Genomic DNA, 21,397 nt, shown 5'->3' with positions numbered 1-21,397 from the left:
TTGCTGGTTCGATATGAATTGTTCGACTTAATCAATTCATGTTTGAGTGAGATACTTATTTCCTATACACAACCACTATACTGATGCACAATCGAAAATAATTTTTCGATATTACAAAGTATATTTAATATAACATCTCGCATAATACAAATAATATTTTCAAGTTAAGTATTAACTTCTTTTTTTTTGAAAAAAAATATCAAATTTATGTATTATTTTTGAATTCTAAACTGAAACCACGATCTTCATTTAATTTTTCAACTAATTGTAAACATTGTCAAGCGGCTATTCTGATGCACGGTAAAAAAAAAGGTATCACTGTAAAAAGAACATTATACGATAACTTTGTATATTTATACATATACGTAGAAACATTCTTTAGTATTCTTTTGGAGTTATGTTCAAATTTAAAAAAATTCTCTCAATTGATCTGTAAACTAAGATGAGATTCACGCATGCACCATTTTAAATCCAGTGTTATGAAGCTTTATATGAGATTTTTTAAATTTCTAATTATATTGTTTTTGTTTTTTTCCTTAGAAATCATCGATGTCATTATAGTCCATGATTAGATGTGATTAATACGTAATTTCAGATGAAAAACAAAAATAGTACTCACCAATGTAGAACATCATTACGTTCTCCATAGTTATTCTGTATATATTATGTTGATCGAGTACCTAAGATGAATTTGATTTGATATTTACAGATAAAAATATATTATTTAACTGTATCAAAGAATCTAATTTATGATATGAAAACACAAAAAAGGTGTTACCTTGAAAAATAAAGGGACTCATTCATACATAAGCAAATGTATACTCTAATAGATTTTCCACTATGATTATTTATAAATGTATTGATTAATTCTAGTTAATAAGAGCTACTCATTTGTTTGCAATATATTATTTTGGGTATTGTTATGAAAAACTTTATTTATTAATATGAAAAATTGAGTTAGTTTAATTCAAAGTTCTAAAATATTTCTAACCAAAAATAAATAATTTTTCATTTTTTCAAGAAAAGATTAATTGTATTTTTTTATAATGGTCTTTATTGTTTATAAGAAAAATTATAACCATAAAATAATATTGATTTTTTTTGGGTTTATAAAAACAAATGTTTAACTAGCCTCACGCTTAACCTACCTTGGTGACGAGTTGTTGGGTGAACCCATGTTACCCTCATAAAATTATATATATAGTAATGTTATATTTTAAAAAAAATATTTAAATATAGATATGTGTATTCATAGTTGAAATATATACCGTGCAATTATGATTGGGTGCACCTCTATAAGTGAGGTAAGAAATTTCAATCTTACATTTATCTCGTTTTATTTTTTTTTTTCTAAAATTGTGTAATGTCTCTCTAAGTGGGTTGAATAGGTAAAAATAATTTTGGACGTATAATTTTAAAATTTTAGTTATTTTTAGTGATAAGAACTCAAACATTAAGTCGATCAAATTTATATCTTAGATCCACCTTCTCATAATAGTACACCCATTATCTCAAAATTTTGAATACGTCTTTGTTCTTGATGACATTTTTATGGCTTGATGCCAACATGTATTACTAAAAGGATCATGAGTTACCCATAATCATAGTTTTGTACCAATATGAGTTGTGAGAGTGTTTTACATTGAAAATGAATTTTTTTTTACTAAAGCTCCATCCCTAAGTGGACACTATTGTGCACAACTCGAATTTAATTGAAATTTCAATAAAAATACTGAACATCGGATTTTTTTGTTAAAAAAAGACAATGTGAGGCAAATAACTTTAAGTAATAGAAACATCCAGTTTATTATATTTCTTGCCTAAATTAGTGTAATTTATAGGTGAAATCTAAAAAGCGTAGCATGATAAAATATATATAGATATGATTCCTATTCCATGGAGGTATGACGAAAAAATATCTCTAGATAACACATAATCAATAAATAAACTCGATTTTTTTTAGAAAAAAAAGATTATTCGTCGTAAGAGAAATAGAATAGATTTGATAAGTATATGTTCAAGCCTCGAATATAGACATAGTTCGAGCCATCCTTATGGAAATTCTTTTGGTAACGAAGCTTTATGCAATATGAATCTAAAATAATTAAATTATAAGATGAATATTAAATATCGAACGAGAGATTAAAAAAGATTGAGTTTAAACTTTAGTAATTAAAACTAAAATATATATAATAAAAAATATTTTCCACGTAAATAACAATAATAATATATTAATTAAAGTTTGGAGGTCGCGTATTCAAATTAGTCGAACATTTGACACCTCTTATAATGTAGTATTATTGTTATCCATATATATTTCTTTTTCTATTCCTATTTGGTTCAACATTTGACACGTTATCGCAAATTTTTAGCTTTTTTTGACGTCCAAGGAATAAGTTAATATTGCCATTTGTTCATTTCTCACATTTTTCAAACCTTTTATTTATGTACCCCTTCACTTTACTCTTCATTGAAGAATTTTTTTTTTTTTAAAAAAACTTTTTTCATATTCCCAATTTCCAATCTCAGGTTCCATGGAGAAATTGTTGAATAAGGCAGTATTTCTTCCATCAATTTTGAATTCTAGTGGTATTTATCATTCTAATCAACATGCGATTTGTGTTTTTCCAGTGAAATTCAATAGAAGATATCACAAATCAGCAGTTGCTACTGCTCAGGTTCGTTTTCTTTTCTTTCTAGTCTCTTAGACTGTAACCGGTATCAAGTAATCAAAGATTCTCTGTAAGACTGTAACCTGTATCAATGTTGTATTGTGTTTAATCTTAAGACACACTGTTTATTTTCATTGTTATGTTGTATTGTATAGTTAAATCTATAAATTAGTGCTTAAAAATGGTTGTTACAACTTACGTGTTGTATATTGTATTGTTAAGTTTAGAATTTAAATATAAGGTTAGTTTTGACCGTTTCTTAAATTTTATTGTATCGTAGGTTAGATCTATGTTTATTGTATTGTACTATACTTTCCTCATAGTATTGTACTTCAAATGGCTGATGTGTAGCATTATATATACTATGACAAGAAGCATATAATTTATCTAAACGTTGTATCCATAGAAATAATACAATTCAATATGATATATTATGAAACTATATGTAACAATTATCTGGTTCGAACAAAAAGGAAGAAGGTACCTTCCGTTTTTTCCTTTGATAGGAATTAAATAAGAGGCTTCATGTTCCCAATTCAACTCATTGACCACTAGGACTCGCTATAATACGGAGTTTTCTTATGTTAATTTTCGTTATCAGTTGATAAGTAAGTAAAAAATTTCAATCTTTTTCCCATGATCTTGTGTTAAAAATCTATTTCTGCGTAGAAATTTTCTGGTCGAATTCAGAGCATGATTGGTTAATATTGGCTCACTCGATAGTATGTTCTTTTTTTTTTAAAAATTTGGCAGGCTTGATATTATAGTATATAAAAAGTTGTACCTTTTCATCTCGCGCTACATAAACACAGATGAGCATAGGTATCAAGAGAGCTCCTAAATGGTGGGAGAAAGGACTTCAACCGAATATGAAAGAGGTGACGGGTGCTCAAGACCTCGTTGACACCCTTCTAAACGGTGGGGATAAACTAGTCGTTGTTGATTTCCTTTCCCCTGGCTGTGGAGGCTGCAAAGCCCTTCATCCAAAGGTAATACATTTCTTGTTGTCTAATGCTGCACTTTGTTGGCTGTCCATTTCAGTAAGATAGGATTAATGATCTTAGTCTTGTTAAAACTGGGAAATGCAGATATGTCAGTTAGCAGAGATGAATCCGGATGTGCAGTTTTTGCATGTGAACTATGAGGAACACAAGTCAATGTGTTACTCGCTGAACGTACATGTTCTCCCATTTTTCCGTTTCTATAGAGGTGCTGAAGGTCGTCTTTGTAGCTTTAGTTGCACCAATGCCACGGTTAGTTTATCTGATATGTCAGCAATCTGTTAATGACATTATATGCAGCTTCCTTCTTAATTTCTGCAATGTCTCTCATTGAATTGATCTTGATGACTAAGAGATTCAACAGCTGAGCAATGCTGTCGTTTGCTTGTTGTTGTCAACGCCTTCCTTTTATCCTTCTAACACCGGCCACGATATCCTGGTGCAGATAAAAAAATTCAAAGATGCATTGACAAAGTATGGTGCAGATTGTTGCAGCCTCGGACCAGTTAAAGGGCTCGAGGAGAAAGAGCTACTTGCCCTAGCGGCTAATAAGGACCTATCTTTTGCTTACACACCAAAAACAGAAGAACCAGTGCCTCTTGCCTTAGAAGAAGTTAAGGTGATAAAAACAAGTAGACAATCTTCATCTCATCCCAATACATTCTCCCCATTACCACTTCCTCTTCCTCTAGCATCAACTTTGCATACGGCCAAACAGGACTCAAAGAGTTAAAAGTTTGTTAAGACATCGGACCTTGATCTAAGTAAACTCGAAAAGCTATGCTCAAGACTATAAAAAAGGAACAACAGTCCTTTCCTCATCATGTGAGACAGACATTCTAACACCCTCCGTCTTGAATGGAGGGTAGACTTATCTCTAAAAGTTCCATATGAAAAGATGAGTCGTCCAGGATGATTTTGAGATTCATCTGTAAACTGTATTATAGAGGTTATGTATGCACAACTATCTAGTGTGTGTTTTAATGTACATAATGTCACCGTATATGGTTGCTATAAATATTTTATGTGAGCCTGGTATTCAAATGAAATGAGTTCTAGTAAAGACTGCATTCTTACCATCATTTCATGTTTCACTTGCCAAAAGATTTAATCCAAAGAGAGTATAATGAATGAACAAAATAAAGTTGCATTTCTCAATTTTCGAATTCATAGTATAAAAATATTTCAGTAACTACAAGTATGTATCAAATGCTAAAACATATCAGCAGCCAATCCATTTCCAAGGAAGACATGGACCTCAATAAAACACAGTATTGAGGGAAATCCAATTAGTTTTACATCAATCCATAGTCTGAATCGTCTTCGTTCAGCCGCTCTACCATCTAAAGGCAGAGGGAAAGAGCTGCATACATTCTACACTCTTCGAACCCCAACCTAGGGGGTTAAGGTTGGTATAGACTCAACACTCGCAATCAAAGGAAGGCCTTGTTTCAACAGCCTTCAGCCTGCATCTGCTAAAGCTTCAAACTCAACTTCCAGTTCAGGCAAGAGCAAAAATCTGTCATTCGTGACATTGAATTGCTATACTGTCATAAAGGGGATAGAGGACAACCCAAAAGAGGCATAAAAGACATCAAAAGTTGGACACTTTTCAGGCAGAATCAACCAAATACAAAGCCACAGCTTCTTCATGACATAGTTCTACCCTGATCCCAAACCCATAACATATACCATATAAAATTTAGATGTTCTATAGCTGTCAAATACTACAGTCTTCCATATCTTTAAATCATGTTATATGCTGGTGCTACAATTAAAGACACAGATCATCATATCATTGCATAGATCACATGAGTTTGTACCAGAAGACAGGTAGCGTGATGCAGAAATGAAATATTCATCACGCTGTTTATAACTGGTAAAAGAATTAATATATGCTTCCGAAACAGGAACATCCCCACATAAAACAAGAGGTGCTCACAAGTAAGAAGCAACATTTCAGATCTGAATACAGAAGGAACAAAATGCTCTGATGCTGTAGCAAATTCAAAATTTTTCTGAGTAAAATGCTAACTTCAAAAACTCAAATATCAAAATCTATAGCCAAAAGGAAGGTTAGATTCAAATATAGCAAATTAAATCAAGAGAAATGCATGAACTCAAATAAATAACACACAAAAATAATTTTTTTTCAAAATCTGGATATCTGTTCTTCAGCAATTTGAAACAAAAATACTTAAATTACATAAAAATTAAAACTTTATGATGGTCAAGTCCGCTCAAACCCTCATCGCCCCGATTTATTCGATAGGCTCAGATGGCGAACAGTCTTCATCGCAGTAAAGCAGGGAAAAGGGGTCCCGAAAAATTGACCGGCCAGAAAGAGATGAACGGAGCCTCCATTAACCCTATATATGTAAGGCGGTAGCTCCTCCCCAACTACGCCGGTCACATTCTCCGTCGCCGTCTTCTCCGCAGCCCACTGCTCAGATAAGATCAAGTAGTTTTGAGGCTAAACTTTCACTCTACCGTCGTCTTAAATAGATTTCTCTGAAACCTAAAAGGTCCTTATCTCTGTGTGAATTTCCTAATATACCCTGTACAATTGTGAAAATGAAATAAAAAGTCCAAAATTATCCATTATATTTGAACTTTAGTTCAAAATTATTCTATTTCTTTGAGTTGTGGTGTAGGGATTAGTAGTAACACTGTTAATAATTTCAAATAGTATTTTTTATGAGACCGTTGATCGTTTTATTCTTAATAAAAAATTTTGAGACTCCATAAGCATATGATATTTCTATAGTAACCTTTTCTGAAGCTAATATTCATGGTATGATAATAACAATATAATTATTTTTTAATTATTATAAATTATGTCCGTAGCACTAACTATTTGTTATATATAGTACTTATCTATGGATAAAAAAACACATAGTATAAAAAGACGCACATCACCAACAAAAACATAATACTTACAAAAACTCTACATGTCCCTAAATGCAAAAATAAACATATAAATTTAAGAAAAAAAATATAAAATGTTGATTATAATTCAAGTTAGAATTGAAAAAGCACAATCCTTTTAAAGAAAAAGAATAATTAATAAGTGTAGGAAAAATATCATTTTAAGAAAATATCTAAAATAGGAACAAATTGAATTTTTGAGATTAAAATTCAAAATCTTTTATGTATTTTTGTTCCCAAGGGCAATTATGTCAATCTAAATATATCAAAATAAAATGAAGCTTTAAACGGAAACTGGAATATTCTATCTGGTTTTTCAAGCCCTAATTCTCTCTTTTTCCCCTCATTTCTGTCTCTCTGTTTCTGAAGGTCAGATCTTAATTCAGTTTATTTATTTGTGTTTATGAACTTAATTACTGCTAATTGAGTTTAACTGGGACTTTTAAAACTTAATTAGAATCATTAAAACTTGAGTTCATTGAAGATTGGTTACCATTTGGTTCATTTTTCTAGTGATGTTTTGGTTTTATTGTAAGGGTTAAGTAGGATGAAGTTTTAAGGCTTGTCATCATCTATGAGTAAAAGAGAAATGAAAGAATTCTTGGTGTTCTTGAAAATTCTTGCTTTTTGAAAGATAAAAAACTGATAAGCTATGAGTAGAAGTTGTTCAAGTATAAAATTCTTGCTGTGCTTGAAGAAATCAGTCATTTTGGGTCAATTATCTATTGAAAAGACTTATGTTTTCTGCTCCCATTTTTTCGATGTGATTGTTCTTGTTCCACGACTTCAAACAATATCAATCAACTATAAGTAAATCTTGAATTAGTTGGGTTCTAGTGATTTATGCTGTTTCTAGTCGAATTTCAGTAGTTAGGAAGTTGTTTCAGCTATTGAATGGTGAATCTATGTAGAAAATTTCAGTGTTCTATAGATGGTTTAAGCCTGATGGTGCAATTAAGGAATGATCCTGTCTAATTGTTCTATAGATGATTTAAGCCTGAGGGTGCAACTAAGGAATGATCCTGCACTCAATCTAATGTGCGCTAAAAAGGGATGATTATTATAGATAAAGATTTAAGAAATGGTATTTTTACTTTTGAATCATAGGGAAGTCGTAAGTGTTTAAGATTCATTGTTTACTTGTGGAAAGGGGCGTTGGTGGTGCAGTTTAATGTATTAACCAAAATGATTGTTTTTGAAGATTTTAATGCAAAATAATGTAACTTCAGAGTATGGTGGTCAAGTGGCATGAATATGATACATGATGTAGATGTATGGCATGGATGGTATGTCTTTAGGTTTAGGACAGTGTTTGAGCTACTGGCATAATTGATCAGTGAAATGTATGTGGCAATTGCATTCAATTATTTAGATGTCAAAAAGATTGTCAACTTATATGTGTGTGTACGATTAAAGACCTAACTAGGGTTAAGTATGATATGAATTTTTCCATGTTTTTTTCTAAAGAAATCAGAGATTTTGGTAACAATTTAATTCCTGTAACTCGTAATATACCTGTTTAGGCTATAGGAGTTGAGCACAAATGGAAGTAAACATGTCACATGTAGTCCTTTACTAACATCCATAGCTTCACTTTTTGATAATAGCCGAATTTCTTGCATATTTACCTTCTGTCTTACTTGTTGATATTCCATACTAAGAAAATGAGATACAGAGGTTTAGTTTTTCCTGTAGACCTTCATGTTGTTACTTGTTGTTGACTCTTACTTTCTTTAGGAATTGATGTTTGTGGTCAAAATGACTTAAGAGATACTTCCATTCTAAATTCTCATAGGTCCGGTATTTTTCTTAAGCCCCTTTTGCATTGTGACTAAATCCTTGTCTTGCATGTGCTTAATTATTCTTTGACATAGCGCGACTTTGCAATGTGTTTGTGGGGATTATTTATTTCAATGACATTCATTATTTTTATGGTTCAGGTAAAAAATGACTGAGCCGTCAAAGGTCATTCATGTTCGCAATGTGGGCCAAGAGATCTCAGAGGTAGATATTTGGATTGCGTACCAATTACCTCCCATATATCCCACTTGCTCTTTCTTCACTTTCTCGTAGATAGGCATCTGTTTGACTGAGTGGCATGTGTGATCTCTGAGCTCCCAGTATGATGCGTGAACTGGATTTATTTTGCTTTACTATGTTTGAACTATTGCTCCCAGTATAGTACTTATTGTGTTGTAGGACTATTTCCCAAATTGAGGTCATTCATGTAATTAACTTAAAATGTTCCGCGCACCTGATTTGCTTGTAAGAAATATATACAAGACGAATTCCCACAATGAAGATTAATAGATGATGTGAGAATTTGTGATAAATGATTAAAACGGGCAGCACACAATGTGCCAGCATCCCTGATGAGAATCAGAACTTAAAGAGAAACAAGAATTATGCGGAAGCAAAACTATGAAGATTAAAGATCGGAAATTAAAGATAGCCGAAATTCTAGAATAAAATCCCTCAACTTCAAATTTATTGCCAAGGATCCCAATTGATTGTAGTAGACAAAATACTAGGGCTAATCATGGTTACCAACAGATTTGATTCAAGAACTTAGATGGAAAGTGTTTTAGGTCCCTGATTGAACAATTAAAGACAATAATTAGTATAAGATTAGTTGTCAAAAAATAATTAGTATAAGATTAATTAACCTTCTTCAATTAAACGTTTAAGAACCATATATATCAAGCAATGAATTAATCTTACCTCTAAGACTAAATTGTTCTTGTAAGGTTATGAGATCCAATACACCAAGGTGTAAACACAAGAACTCTCAATAATATCAATAATGTTGTTTCCAAAAAAAGCAAAAAACATACCGCTATAGATAGGATCCAAATTTGTACCTCTCTCCCAAATGTCATGTCAAATTCTACTTTTATAAAAATATTAAGTAGTAAAACCTAACTAGGAAGGCATGTAAAATGATGTCACACTTCTTCTCGAAACTACCTAACAAAATAATGAAAAAAGTGGCACTATTGAGAACCAAAACACACACCGATTTTGGCTTGATTTTCAGCTCTTTTGGGGCTTCATGTGGGGCCCAATCTGCCTCCTCTTTGGCGTAGACCATGAAATACATGTACTGTTGTACCAGAATTCACAGAATGATCATTTTATTTGAAGTGATTATTTTAGCACCTTTCATTGAAAGTAGGAAGTCTGTCATTTGCTTATAGTCATTCTAGGGTTATGTTTGTTATTTTAGCTTCTCAGCATTTGATCTCCAACCACACTTGAATTTCCAAAAGAGAAGCAGTTAGCATTATGCCATTTTTATTTGGTAATAGTGTTAACACAGTTTGAAAGATGGGAGTAGTTAGTACTTTGAGGTGGTAAATATTTAAACCTGAGTGCAGCAGCAAATCCTTCCTCTTGCATTTTCTTGAATTTCTTTCAATGATTAGTTCTCTTTTCTACTCTATTATAAAAAGCAAGAAAGTGACGCTATAGGTTTAATGGCTCCTGTGTTGTTTTTCAGAATGACTTGCTTCAGCTATTTCAGCCCTTTGGAGTCATTACCAAACTTGTAATGCTTAGGGCAAAAAATCAGGTATTTCTTTTATACATTTATTTTGATTGGAAGAATGATTTGAGTAAGTTGCTGTTTCTTAATAATTACATCTTATGGAAGTACAGGCCCTCCTGCAAATGCAAGAAATTGGTGCAGCTGTAAATGCCATGCAATTCTACTCAAATGTTCAGCCCAGCATAAGGTACCTTGTTACACAAAACATGTATATCCAACTGGAGATATTTATGTAGCTTTTTAAATTACTGTCTTTGCTAAGCTTTCAAGAGACTGCACTTCACTACATCTTTTTGTTCAACCTGGATTAGTGGCTCACTTTGCTTGTCCATAGGGGGAGAAGTGTATATGTACAGTTTTCATCTCATCAAGAACTGACAACCGTGGATCAGAATGCACAAGGGCGAGGAGATGAGGTCAGTGATCTTTTCTTGGTCTTACTAGAGGTGGCTTTATGCATCACTTATATTGAACTCAATACTAACGGTGTCCCTGGGAAACATATGATAAACGTCCACCCTGGTTGACTTTAAACTAGAAAACTTTCAAGTATAATTTGCTGTTTGCTTTAAGCCCTACGTGCTTTAAAGATTTATTACTTGTTTGAAAGACATTTCTATTATTTACTTGATGTACAGGAGCACTGATAGGAAGTACACAGTTCACTTCCATTTCCTTATTAGTTAGTTAACTATGTGAAGCTTATAGAGTAATAAATGATTTCACTCGTCATAAATGGATCCTTCAAGATTGCGTGTTTATATGTATTCAAATAAGTGAAGTAATGCTATCTCAAATTCATAAAAAGTGGATGGACCTGGTTCTGAAACTAGTGTATTGACATATTATTGAGATGTCAGAAGAAAATTTTGAGATTTCGTGATCGCACTGAATGGGCAAGATGAATTACCTTTTTGATGTTTGCCTACCTAGCACCACTTCTGTGCCTGGCGCTTGTGGTGTTGAAGATATAAGATCTTAACTGATTGTTCTCTTTCACAATTTCTGACACTAAAACTTATTCTTATGCTGTTGGAGGTGCTAAAAAGGTATGACTTTAAGGGGAATTGAAAGGCAAGCAGAATGTAAATATAGTGATTCCATAGTTTCAGATTGATTTTGATTTGAGTTATCTTTTCTGCCAGAAAGCAGTCTTTTCCATTGAAAAATGGAGTCTATGTTTTGGGAAGATTGTATTTCATTTCCCTGGAAACTATGGTCTTCTCGATGACTTGAGAGAGAAAACAGGTCATTTAAAGGTATATCCTTCTTTGACTGAGGATTTAAGATAGCAATAAACCCACCTTACTTGGCCATGCCGGTTTCGGTATGTCCCAAAATCCTTTAATGGACGTACTTCTGACTATCATAAAGCATCAGAAACCAACATTCATCTCAGTTTCTACCTAATAAGCACTTGAGAGGCCTTATTCGTAACTCTTCTCTAAAGACAAAGATGTGGGGGATCATTTGTGCTTGAAATGACTTAGAACCATATCAAAAAGAAATAAGGCACTGGTTGTTATGTAGAAGTCAGTATTTATTAACATTTTATGCATTTCATGCTTTTCACATGCTTGCTGGTTTGTTGTTATACTTTTTTTCTGTTTGTTGAGATGAAATATTGTTGTAATTGTTCCTTCTCATTTTCATCTATTCCTCTCTATTCATTCTCTTCTCTTCTCTCTCTTCTGTCTCTATGATGCTCTGCTGTCGGCTCTCTGGACTCTCAGCCTAATCGAATTCTCTTAGTTTCGATACATCACGTGCTATATCCTATAACTGTGGAAGTGCTGCATCAAGTTTTTTCACCTCATGGAATTATTGAGAAGATCGTGACATTTCAGAAGTCGGCCGGTCAGCATCTTCAAGTTTTCTCTCTATGTTCTATTTTCTTCGTAATTTGTTTCTCATTCTGGATTTAAAGACTGGCTAGAAATTTGATCATGGATGGGAGTCTCTCGCACTTCTTTGTTGTGTTATATTATTCTAATGTTGGATGCAACTAGTTAGCTTCTTACTTCAATTGTCTGGAGCATATCTGAAACTCTAATTATGACACTTGCAGTATTTGCTCCATATCTGCATAATCTTTAACTGTTTGCTATAAACTTTGTAGGTTTTCAAGCTTTAATTCAGTACGAGTTAACTCAGACTGCTATTTCTGCTAGGAACTCTCTCCAGGTATGCTTTGTGTTGCATAGAGGTGCCTTGTCATGAGAGGATTATTTTGTGCTGTTTATTTATCTTAGACAATTGAAGTTTAATGCTTACAATTTTTTTTTATAGGGGCGTAATATCTATGATGGCTGCTGTCAGCTTGACATACAATTCTCAAAGTAAGATTTTAGATCCCTTTAAAATTATGCCTTTTTTGTGGATGCATGGACATATTTGCATTTTCCCCTTATATGTGATGATGAGTGTGTTCACCACCATGGCTGATTTTGTGATTCAGCCTGGATGAATTGCAAGTGAGCTACAACAATGAGCGCTCGAGGTAACTTGTTCATTGCTTTCTCTCTTTCCCTCTTATACATATCGAAAGAAGCTTTTCCCTTCAGTTGTTAAGAAATATTCATGTTCTGCATTATCTATATGTGCAGAGACTTCACCAACCCAAATCTACCATCAGAGCCGAAGGGCAAATCTCCTCAAGTAGTTACTTCGTTTCTGTTTTTAGTAGCACTAGGAGTTCGCCAATAGGATTTAATTTCAAGATTTATCATTGTGTAACAGCAAGGATATGGAGATGCTGGAGCCCTGTACCCCTGGCAAGGTTCTGGGCCTCGTGGAGGTGCTTAAGTTAACACTATTTTATTGTGGTGATTGTGAAACTTTCCTGGTTTTAGTGTTCTCAATTGTTTTCTCCTGTTGTTTTGTCCAGTTGGATTTCCTCAGGTGTGCATCTCTCTCATCAAGTTTGAAGTATTTTAACCTCTCTTGGCTATTTCCCTTATGTGCAATCAGATCCAGGTGGTGCAGCTGTAGTTGCTGCTTCTTATGCTACACTAACCACTTCTTTTCCCTACATTATCTTGCTCTCTCTTTCTCATGTTTATGCTCAAATTTCCTTAAAGCTCTAAGTTGGGTTTGTCTTTGCTATTACTTGAATAGATGGGAAATGCTGCAGCTATTGCAGCTGCCTTTCCTAGCGGTTTGCCCCCTGGCATAAGCGGGATGAATGACAGGTGTACTATTATTGTATCTAATGTAAATCCAGATGTAAGATTCTTTCTTTCATTATTACTATGTTATAGCCTTTCGTTTTCCTTTCCAGAAACATCTCTTTCTTATTCTTCCTGTTTAAATAGGATTTGAAGTTCGTGGTACTCATCTTTATGTTTCCTTTCTAATTATTTTCCCCTGTTACAGAGAATAGACGAGGACAAGCTTTTTAATCTGTTCTCCATTTATGGGAACATTGTCAGAATTAAACATTTACGGAATAAACCAGATCATGCTCTTGTTCAGATGGGCGATGGCTTCCAAGCAGAGCTGGCTGTGCACTTTTTGAAGGTATTGATGATGATTTCTTTACTTCTTTCCTTTTTGAAAAAAAAAAGATTTAGTTTGTTCTTCCTCATTATCGTGTCAGCAGCCTAATTACCATTTGATTGTTGTTTGTATAGTCATGTTTCTCTACTACTTCTTTTTGGGGATGTTCCCTATGAGATCAGTGAAATTATTTACTTCATTTGGTTGCTCCCTATATAGTCGTGTAATCATGTTTCTCTGCTTTCTGTCTATTCGGGGATGTTCCCTATCAGACAACGGGTTGATGACTCAAAAGAGTAAAAAAGTACCAAACACAACTATACTTCACACCATGTATCAGATTACTAGACGCTCCCTCGTTATTAAATAAAAATTAAATGTTTCTTCACAACCTTGCAGTGCTCCCTTCTTTCTTTCCTAATTTTAGCTTTTGAAGCGTCATATCCCTTGCATTTGCATTTAGTATAGATTCCTGAATTTTCACTGAGTTGCCTGATGACATGAGCTATACAGAGTAAAGGTGGTTAGTACGTTTACGTTGTTCATCGAGTTTGGAATGTACTCATTTTCAAAATGCCTCATCATATAAATCTACAATATTTGATCGGAAACAGCCTCTCAATCTATAAAGGTAGGGGTATGGTCTGCGTACATCTTATCCTCCCTTGACCACCCCACCCCGCCTGTGGGATTACATTGTGATATGATCCATTATTGCCCAGTGTATTAATTAATGAAGCCCATGCATATCTTTTGCTTCGTTCAAGCATCTATCTGTATCATTATGGTGCATGTTTGTTAATATTTCCCGGTATACAGGGTGCCATGTTATTTGGCCAGCGGTTGGAAGTGAACTATTCCAAGTACCCAAATATTAACACCGGACCAGAGACCCGCGACTACTCAAACTCAAATCTCAACCGTTTTAACCGGAATGCAGCCAAGAACTACCGGTACTGTTGCTCCCCCACGAAGATGATCCACGTGTCAAGCCTGCCCCAGGACGTGACGGAAGAAGAGATAGTTGCTCATTTGGAGGAGCATGGTCCCATTGTGAACACAAAGCTTTTCGAAATGAATGGGAAGAAGCAGGCTCTTGTTCTTTTCGATAACGAGGAGCAGGCAACTGAGGCACTTGTGTGTCAACATGCTACATCCCTTGGCGGATCGATCATTCGGATTTCGTTTTCTCAGGTGCAAAGCATCTGAGAAGCCTTCCTGGATGAATTTGTGGAAAGAATAGTAGACTGGATAGTGACAACTAAACAGTGGTTATTGTTGTTGTTGTAACTTCAGTTTCTTACATTGACTAGTGTACTTATCTTTTGCCTTGAGTTCAGGGGTACATAGGGAGATTGAAGTGTGTTGTACTAATATTGTAGTCAAATTGCTTCCTTTTTTCCACTAGTTCAGATTCACGTCACCTAATTTGGAACTTTTTTCATACATTGGACTCAAGTTATATTCATATTCACACGCAACTTTAATTATTAAATATTATTTTTTATTTTTCAAATTTCATACTTCCATTTTTTATGTTGAAATGCCGCCAAATATTCTATGATTTAAATACTCATTTTAAAATTCTAAAATACAGTGCTTTTTGACAAGAAAAATCTAGTGAACATTTTAATAATAATTGTGCAGTCGTCCTCTTTATTAAAAAAAAAGTATTTAATTTTGACTAGTATTTGACGTGGTCTACAAGTATTTTTTGCATAAATAATTCTAAAGAAAAAATAAATAAATACAAGAATCTAATTTTGTCCATCTACACAATTCAGCTCCAAACTAATACCTATTTCGTCAAAATGCTTATGTTGCGTATTAACGTTAATCTCGTCGAGAATCAATTTTAGTAAGTTTTTTAATAAGTACTATTAGTGATCGGTTTTATAGCTTTTTTAATAAATAATAATTTTTTGATAAAGTTTTGAATGACTTTTTAACTAGATCGTTTTTGTGTTTTCGAATATGAAGCTTTTTTTAAAGCTTTAGATAAATATGATATTAAGATATTGAATCCCTTATGATATTTCATACACATTTCAATAATTGATCAAGCTAATAAATCAATTTTAAAATAAATTAATTGTGTAAAAAATACGTTATAACTCGTGATTTCTTGATTAAGAAAGAAATTAACCATAAACAACAACTAAGACAATAATAACACTAATCGAATTTAGTGGTGTGCATATTTTGGTAAACCCTATCAATAAATCCAATCAAAATCGAATATTTTGATACTATAAGTTTAAATATATATAAAACAAACACTAAAAATTTTGCTTAATTTCCTTTTATATTTAGCAATGAATTTCGATTGGTCTATCTTAATTAAAATTTTCTTTTTATGTAATTGATAAACGAAGAAAAATACTTTTACTTTTTTTTTTTTAAATTTCTAATTGTGAAAATTTGACGTACTTAAAAGTCAAAATAATTAGTTCTTTATTATATAAATATATATCAATTAAAAATAAATAAACTACAATTATAGATTACCATCCTGCATAACATTGAATCAAACTAAAAAATATTAAATTTATTTAATAGAAAAATTATATACTAATATTTTTGATAAATAAATTTTCAATACCTTATTCCACCCGCGGTTGAATCGATCATGTTAGCTTTTGTGTTTTTTTAACTATTTTGATTTGACAATTATGTAATAATCAAATTGTCCTTTGGGAAGTGACGGCTAGTCGAATCTATCACATAATACTTGTTTAATACGATTTGTTTTTCTTATGTGATTTGTAAGCTATTAAACGATGAACAATTTAATCGTAAAAAAAAAAATTGGACGAATATTTATATATACAAGTAGTGCGTTTCACTTTCAACTAGAATAACTAACTCAAAGGTCCCTAGGGTTTATTCAAACCCAAACAAATCCCACATTTCTGTTTCTCAGCCGCCGAGCAACCAAAACGCCAAAATGTCAGTCGATTCAGCGCCGCCGGTGGAAAAACTCACCCTAACCGACGTCGTAGAGGAGGCGAGATTCTCTCAACGCGTCCCGATCTGTTCAATCGTCGGCCGTACCGACGGAGGAGCTGGACTCGCCGGAAATGTTGTCAAAATCGGTGGTTGGGTCAAAACAGGAAGAGAACAGGGCAAGGGTTCATTCGCTTTCCTCGAAGTGAATGACGGTTCATGCCCAGGGAATCTTCAAGTGATCGTTGATGCTTCAGTTCATAAGCTTGGTGATTTGGTACTTACTGGTACTTGTGTACATGTGGAAGGTGAATTGAAGGTTCCTCCTGAAGGTGCGAAGCAGAAAGTTGAGCTTCGTGTTCAGAAGGTTATATCTGTGGGTACTGTTGATGCTGCTAAGTATCCATTGCCGAAGACTAAGTTGACGCTTGAGTTTTTAAGGGATGTTGTTCATCTTCGATCCCGAACGAACACTGTAATGATCTCTAACTTAATTTTTACGGCTCTCTTTGATGTGACAGTAATTTGTTGTAAAGGCGGATTAAGGATATAGACAGCGAAAACATACACCTGCACTAGTAAATCTGCGTACAAGCTTTGGTTTATAAACACAAATCACCCATTTTTAGTTTTTTTTGCCTCGTCCCCTGTTCAATTATCGTATTGTTTTGTCGTAGTTGCTGCTTTGTTATGCTTTAATTTCCATGACTGTGTTGGACTGGTTTTTATTGAGCTGAAGGTCTATAGGAAACAGCCTCTCTACCTCTGAGGTAGGGGTAAGGTCTGACCTCTCTGGGTATGTTTTTGGGATTCATCCACATTATTGAACTCTTATATGCACAGAAGAGGTGAACTTGGTGGAATGATCATGTCATGCTTGGGGTTTAGACTCTGTTTCTTTTTATTCTTTGTAATTTAGTACTGATCTTTCCTGTAAGATGTAAGGTGGCACTTCTTGAGCCCAAAAGGAATGGAATCAATATATAGAACTTATTTGGTTTGTAGGTGGAACAATTGGTTTTATACCGGCATAAAACCATATTTACTACTTAAAAGTCAATGTAATTATTGGGTTTAACATGAATGTAGGGGGTTTCTTTTATATGTTAATGGGTATGGTAAACTTCTGTTTTTTATTTCCGAGAGGAACTTATATTTTGAAAATATGTATTTTCTTGTAGTTCTTAGTTTTTTCCTCTGTGAAACATCTAAGAGAGACTAGTGAATAAAAAAGGCATTGCTTTGACTCCTAAATATTTGCTACGAAAACTGGATGGTGTGTTATTTTAGTAGCTGCCATTAGATTGTTTGATTGTAATCCAGGATTTTTCATTTTCAGATTTCTGCTGTTGCTAGAATCCGTAATGCCTTAGCTTATGCCACCCATACATTCTTCCAAAACAATGGGTTTCTTTATATCCACACCCCAATAATCACAACAAGTGATTGTGAGGGTGCTGGTGAGATGTTCCAAGTTACTAGTTTGATTAGTGAAGCTGAAAAGTTGGAGAAGGAGCTGAAAGAGAATCCTGCTCCTTCAGAATCTGACACTCAAGCTGCTGAGAAACTCGCCAAAGAGAAAGGTGAGGTAGTTGCTCAGCTAAAAGCTAGTAAGGCGAGCATGGACAAAACTGATCCCAATATTGCGGACATCAACAAGAAAATCAGTGCTGCAGTTGCCGAGCTACAACGAGCTAAAGAGAATCTCCTGAAGTTGCAAGAGAGATCTAAATTGGGAGAAAGATACAGACTCTCTGCTGGTATTCCTAAAAAGGATGGAAAGATTGATTACTCTGAGGATTTTTTTGGACGACAAGCTTTCTTGACAGTGTCTGGCCAACTCCAAGTTGAAACCTATGCATGTGCACTTTCTAGTGTGTATACTTTTGGACCAACTTTTCGAGCTGAACAGTCCCACACTACTCGGCATCTTGCAGAGTTCTGGATGGTGGAGCCTGAAATTGCTTTTGCTGATATCCAGGTATTCATATAGTAATTGCGCCATGGGGCTATATATTATATTTTTGGATCAAAATGTCTGGACAGGTAACTTTTAGCAACAAGAAGTTTTCACTCAGTTAAGGAATCAATTTAACCCCACGGACTCCTACTTGATTACATTTCAAGTTCAAAACGTGATCTCTTACTTGATTAAGTTTCAAGTTCAAATTGCGGTCTGTTACTTGATTAAGCTTCAAGCTCATAAGTATCAAGTTCAAATCACGGTCTCTTACTTGATTAGGCTTCAAGTTCAAATAGTTTATGAATATGAACTGCACATGAATGACAATAAAGCAAAAAGTTTATATCAGACACTACATCTAGCACTCTCAGAGAGTTCCTGAAGGGGTTCTTGAGATTTCTTTCTGTTTTCTGTTTCTGTTAATCAAAATTTGTATTCCTTTGGCAGGATGATATGAATTGTGCTGAGGCGTATGTGAAGTTTCTGTGTCAGTGGTTACTTGACCATTGCCTTGATGACATGGAATTTATGACTAAATTTGTAGATAAAGATGCTCTGAGTAGACTTAGAATGGTTGCCTCATCGAACTGCCATCGGATAACTTATACAGAAGCCATAGATATTCTTGAGGTAGCAGCCAAAGTGAAGAAATTTGAAAATAAAGTAGAGTGGGGGATTGACTTAGCATCTGAACATGAAAGGTACTCTTTTTCCCGACTTTACCTATTGGGTCTGCTCTGTGTATTTTTGTATAGCTATTCTGATTCATGATTTACCTCCATTCTAGATATTTGACCGAAGAGCATTTTAAGGCACCTGTTATTGTGTTCAACTATCCAAAAGGGATAAAAGCATTTTACATGAAGGTGAATGAAGACAACAAGACAGTTGCTGCCATGGATCTGCTAGTACCAAAGGTATGCTGGAAGAAATACCTTCTTATCTTATAAGACAGGTTCCCTTGCCCACAAGCAGGTTGCACTTCAAAAACGTCTAGATGAATGCTTTGATGTAAATCAATGGCAAGTAGAATGTCCTGTTAGAGAATCAGTAGGGGAGCTGAATATCTGTGGAAAATGTTTTGAAATCTTGCACCTTGTCATCTGAATTGAAGTTTTTTCAAGAAATTTTGCATGACTTGAAAAATCTGCTTGACCACATAGTAATCTTGATGAAAACTACATCAAAACACATTTTTATTTACAAATCTCTTTTCTAATAAGTTGCCGAAAAGTGTTTCCTGAATATTGTCCAAGCGTACGAGTTGCTATCTCTTGATATCATACAACATTGTTGTACTTGAAGAAATGTAATTTTTTTGGTTAACTAACTAAATAAAAAACACTGTTGCTTGATGCAATGAAGACACATTTTGGATATCGTGAAAGGAATTATATGACTGACCAGACTTGCATGCCTTTAGCATTTCAGGGAAGTTAATTAGAACAAAAAAAACAGCTTTTTTTTTAAAAAAAAAAACAGATACACTTGCCTGCCCTAGTCCTTCCACCATCCCCTTGCAATTTTATTTAATATCACGAGTACATTTGTCTGCTGCTGCATAAACAAATGTTTGCATTTCTCTAGGTGGGAGAACTAATTGGAGGAAGCCAAAGAGAAGAGAATTATGAAGTCCTCAGATCAAGGTATGACAGACAAATTTGCTTTTTAGTAGACAGCTATGTATCTGGTTATAAGAATCCGGAATCCGATTAGTGTTTGTTTGTGCACTATTTGTTTTAAGGCGGAATTGAATCATTTAACGTAAGCTAATGACAATGAATAAATGATGTAACTTTGATGATATTTTCCTTCTTTTGATTGCAGGATACTGGATCTGGGTCTACCACTAGAGCCATATGAGTGGTATCTGGACCTGAGGCGCTATGGTACTGTAAAGCACAGTGGTTTCGGTTTAGGCTTTGAACGAATGATTCTGTTTGCCACTGGGATAGAAAACATTCGGGATGTCATTCCCTTCCCTAGATATCCAGGGAGAGCCGATCTTTAATCCATACCGATAGACATGGATACCTATTTATTTAGTTTTGAAATTATGACACCATTTTCTAAATTGTAATTGCTATTTAAAAGTTCCAAACAAATTCAGATACAGGAAACCTGTATCATATTGTAATCTCTCAGGAGGGTTTGGGGTGAGTGGCTGAGCGCGTTTGCAGTGTATTTCATCTAACACTTGCTGCTGGGTTTACAAAATATGCATTCTGGTTTTTAGTAAAACTGATTTTGTAGATGGCTTTGTTGGACATATCATATTTCTTTGTTATTGGAAATGCTGTCACTTTGTTTATGTGATTTTTTGGTTTGATTCTGGAATTATGGCTTATATGTGAATGGTGCAATGTATTCAAATAGTTGAAACTATAGCTGTTTTTTCTTTTGGTTTTCATTTGTTGTCCGATACTTACATTGAAACTTGATTATTCAGGCTTTGTGCTATGTAGGGTCCATTTGAGGCGCGGGGGAGGGGGGCGCTCTATACCAAGGATTTTTTAGTATTCCGGGCTCGAATTCGAGACATCACTCAAGTGAGTGTTAGCCTGTACCATATCCTTGGATGTATTCACCTTAACTAAATAAGGTCATCAATGACATATAGTTTTATAAACATTTGTTGAAGAAAAAATTGTATCAACTAATAAACATAAAAGATAAGGTAAAGAATTATACATTGACACACCTTTTAATTTCATATACTAACATAATATAAAGTTTTAAGACCATTGAAAACTCTACTTCTAGAAATTTTGATTTGAACAGACAGAAAAACTTTGGCCGTGAAGATTTTCCAATGTTAAAAATTAAGTCAACTGAATATAAC

General features: G+C 34.0%; 3 protein-coding genes and 1 non-coding gene across 6 annotated transcripts; 3 read left to right on the top strand and 1 right to left on the bottom strand.

Annotated features, from left to right (window-relative positions):
• The first annotated feature begins 2,313 nt into the window (after positions 1-2,313).
• On the top strand, positions 2,314-4,736 carry LOC101244047 (thioredoxin family protein). Of its 2 annotated transcripts, none has more exons than XM_004249259.5 (4): positions 2,314-2,678; positions 3,485-3,661; positions 3,761-3,925; positions 4,119-4,736. In XM_004249259.5, the coding sequence occupies exons 1-4, from the start codon at positions 2,535-2,537 to the stop codon at positions 4,404-4,406; spliced, it is 774 nt and encodes a 257-aa protein (XP_004249307.1). In that variant the 5' UTR covers positions 2,314-2,534; the 3' UTR covers positions 4,407-4,736. The 2 variants fall into 2 exon arrangements, with proteins under 2 accessions (XP_004249307.1, XP_010312159.1); XM_010313857.3 differs by having other exon boundaries at positions 2,424-2,678; positions 3,426-3,661.
• Positions 4,737-5,488: 752 nt separating this feature from the next.
• Positions 5,489-5,629, bottom strand: LOC112940240 (small nucleolar RNA snoR137). The gene has a single exon (XR_003244205.1). It is a non-coding gene; the product is annotated as a small nucleolar RNA snoR137 (small nucleolar RNA).
• Positions 5,630-6,835: 1,206 nt separating this feature from the next.
• Positions 6,836-15,141, top strand: LOC101243754 (polypyrimidine tract-binding protein homolog 3-like). Of its 2 annotated transcripts, none has more exons than XM_004249258.5 (15): positions 6,836-6,970; positions 8,542-8,605; positions 10,101-10,172; positions 10,259-10,335; positions 10,483-10,564; positions 11,882-12,005; positions 12,268-12,332; positions 12,438-12,487; positions 12,607-12,648; positions 12,755-12,806; positions 12,888-12,945; positions 13,036-13,049; positions 13,266-13,373; positions 13,524-13,667; positions 14,466-15,141. In XM_004249258.5, the coding sequence occupies exons 2-15, from the start codon at positions 8,549-8,551 to the stop codon at positions 14,853-14,855; spliced, it is 1,335 nt and encodes a 444-aa protein (XP_004249306.1). In that variant the 5' UTR covers positions 6,836-6,970; positions 8,542-8,548; the 3' UTR covers positions 14,856-15,141. The 2 variants fall into 2 exon arrangements, with proteins under 2 accessions (XP_004249306.1, XP_010312158.1); XM_010313856.4 differs by lacking the exon at positions 6,836-6,970 and adding an exon at positions 8,344-8,396.
• Positions 15,142-16,500: 1,359 nt separating this feature from the next.
• ats1 (putative asparaginyl-tRNA synthetase) lies at positions 16,501-20,938 on the top strand. Its single transcript, NM_001317983.1, has 6 exons — positions 16,501-17,067; positions 17,932-18,573; positions 19,003-19,256; positions 19,343-19,472; positions 20,143-20,201; positions 20,383-20,938. The coding sequence occupies exons 1-6, from the start codon at positions 16,594-16,596 to the stop codon at positions 20,564-20,566; spliced, it is 1,743 nt and encodes a 580-aa protein (NP_001304912.1). The 5' UTR covers positions 16,501-16,593; the 3' UTR covers positions 20,567-20,938.
• Positions 20,939-21,397: the final 459 nt, after the last annotated feature.

The sequence above is a fragment of the Solanum lycopersicum genome, chromosome 10, assembly GCF_036512215.1.
Source record: "Solanum lycopersicum chromosome 10, SLM_r2.1".
In the NCBI taxonomy this organism is placed as follows: domain Eukaryota; kingdom Viridiplantae; phylum Streptophyta; class Magnoliopsida; order Solanales; family Solanaceae; genus Solanum; species Solanum lycopersicum.
The sequence above is the reverse complement of the archived record's forward strand: the minus strand, read 5'-3'. Positions and strand labels throughout refer to the sequence as shown.

Excerpts from the sequence above, each read along its gene's own strand:
- LOC101244047 (XM_004249259.5), top strand. The coding sequence starts at position 2,535 with ATGGAGAAATTGTTGAATAAGGCAGTATTTCTTCCATCAATTTTGAAT. Across the intron at positions 3,662-3,760 it reads GCAAAGCCCTTCATCCAAAG|ATATGTCAGTTAGCAGAGAT; the intron begins GTAATACATTTC and ends TGGGAAATGCAG. Across the intron at positions 3,926-4,118 it reads TTAGTTGCACCAATGCCACG|ATAAAAAAATTCAAAGATGC; the intron begins GTTAGTTTATCT and ends ATCCTGGTGCAG.
- LOC101243754 (XM_004249258.5), top strand. The coding sequence starts at position 8,549 with ATGACTGAGCCGTCAAAGGTCATTCATGTTCGCAATGTGGGCCAAGAG. Across the intron at positions 10,565-11,881 it reads CACAAGGGCGAGGAGATGAG|CCTAATCGAATTCTCTTAGT; the intron begins GTCAGTGATCTT and ends CTGGACTCTCAG. Across the intron at positions 12,333-12,437 it reads CTGCTAGGAACTCTCTCCAG|GGGCGTAATATCTATGATGG; the intron begins GTATGCTTTGTG and ends TTTTTTTTATAG.
- ats1 (NM_001317983.1), top strand. The coding sequence starts at position 16,594 with ATGTCAGTCGATTCAGCGCCGCCGGTGGAAAAACTCACCCTAACCGAC. Across the intron at positions 19,257-19,342 it reads TTAGCATCTGAACATGAAAG|ATATTTGACCGAAGAGCATT; the intron begins GTACTCTTTTTC and ends CCTCCATTCTAG. Across the intron at positions 20,202-20,382 it reads TATGAAGTCCTCAGATCAAG|GATACTGGATCTGGGTCTAC; the intron begins GTATGACAGACA and ends TTTTGATTGCAG.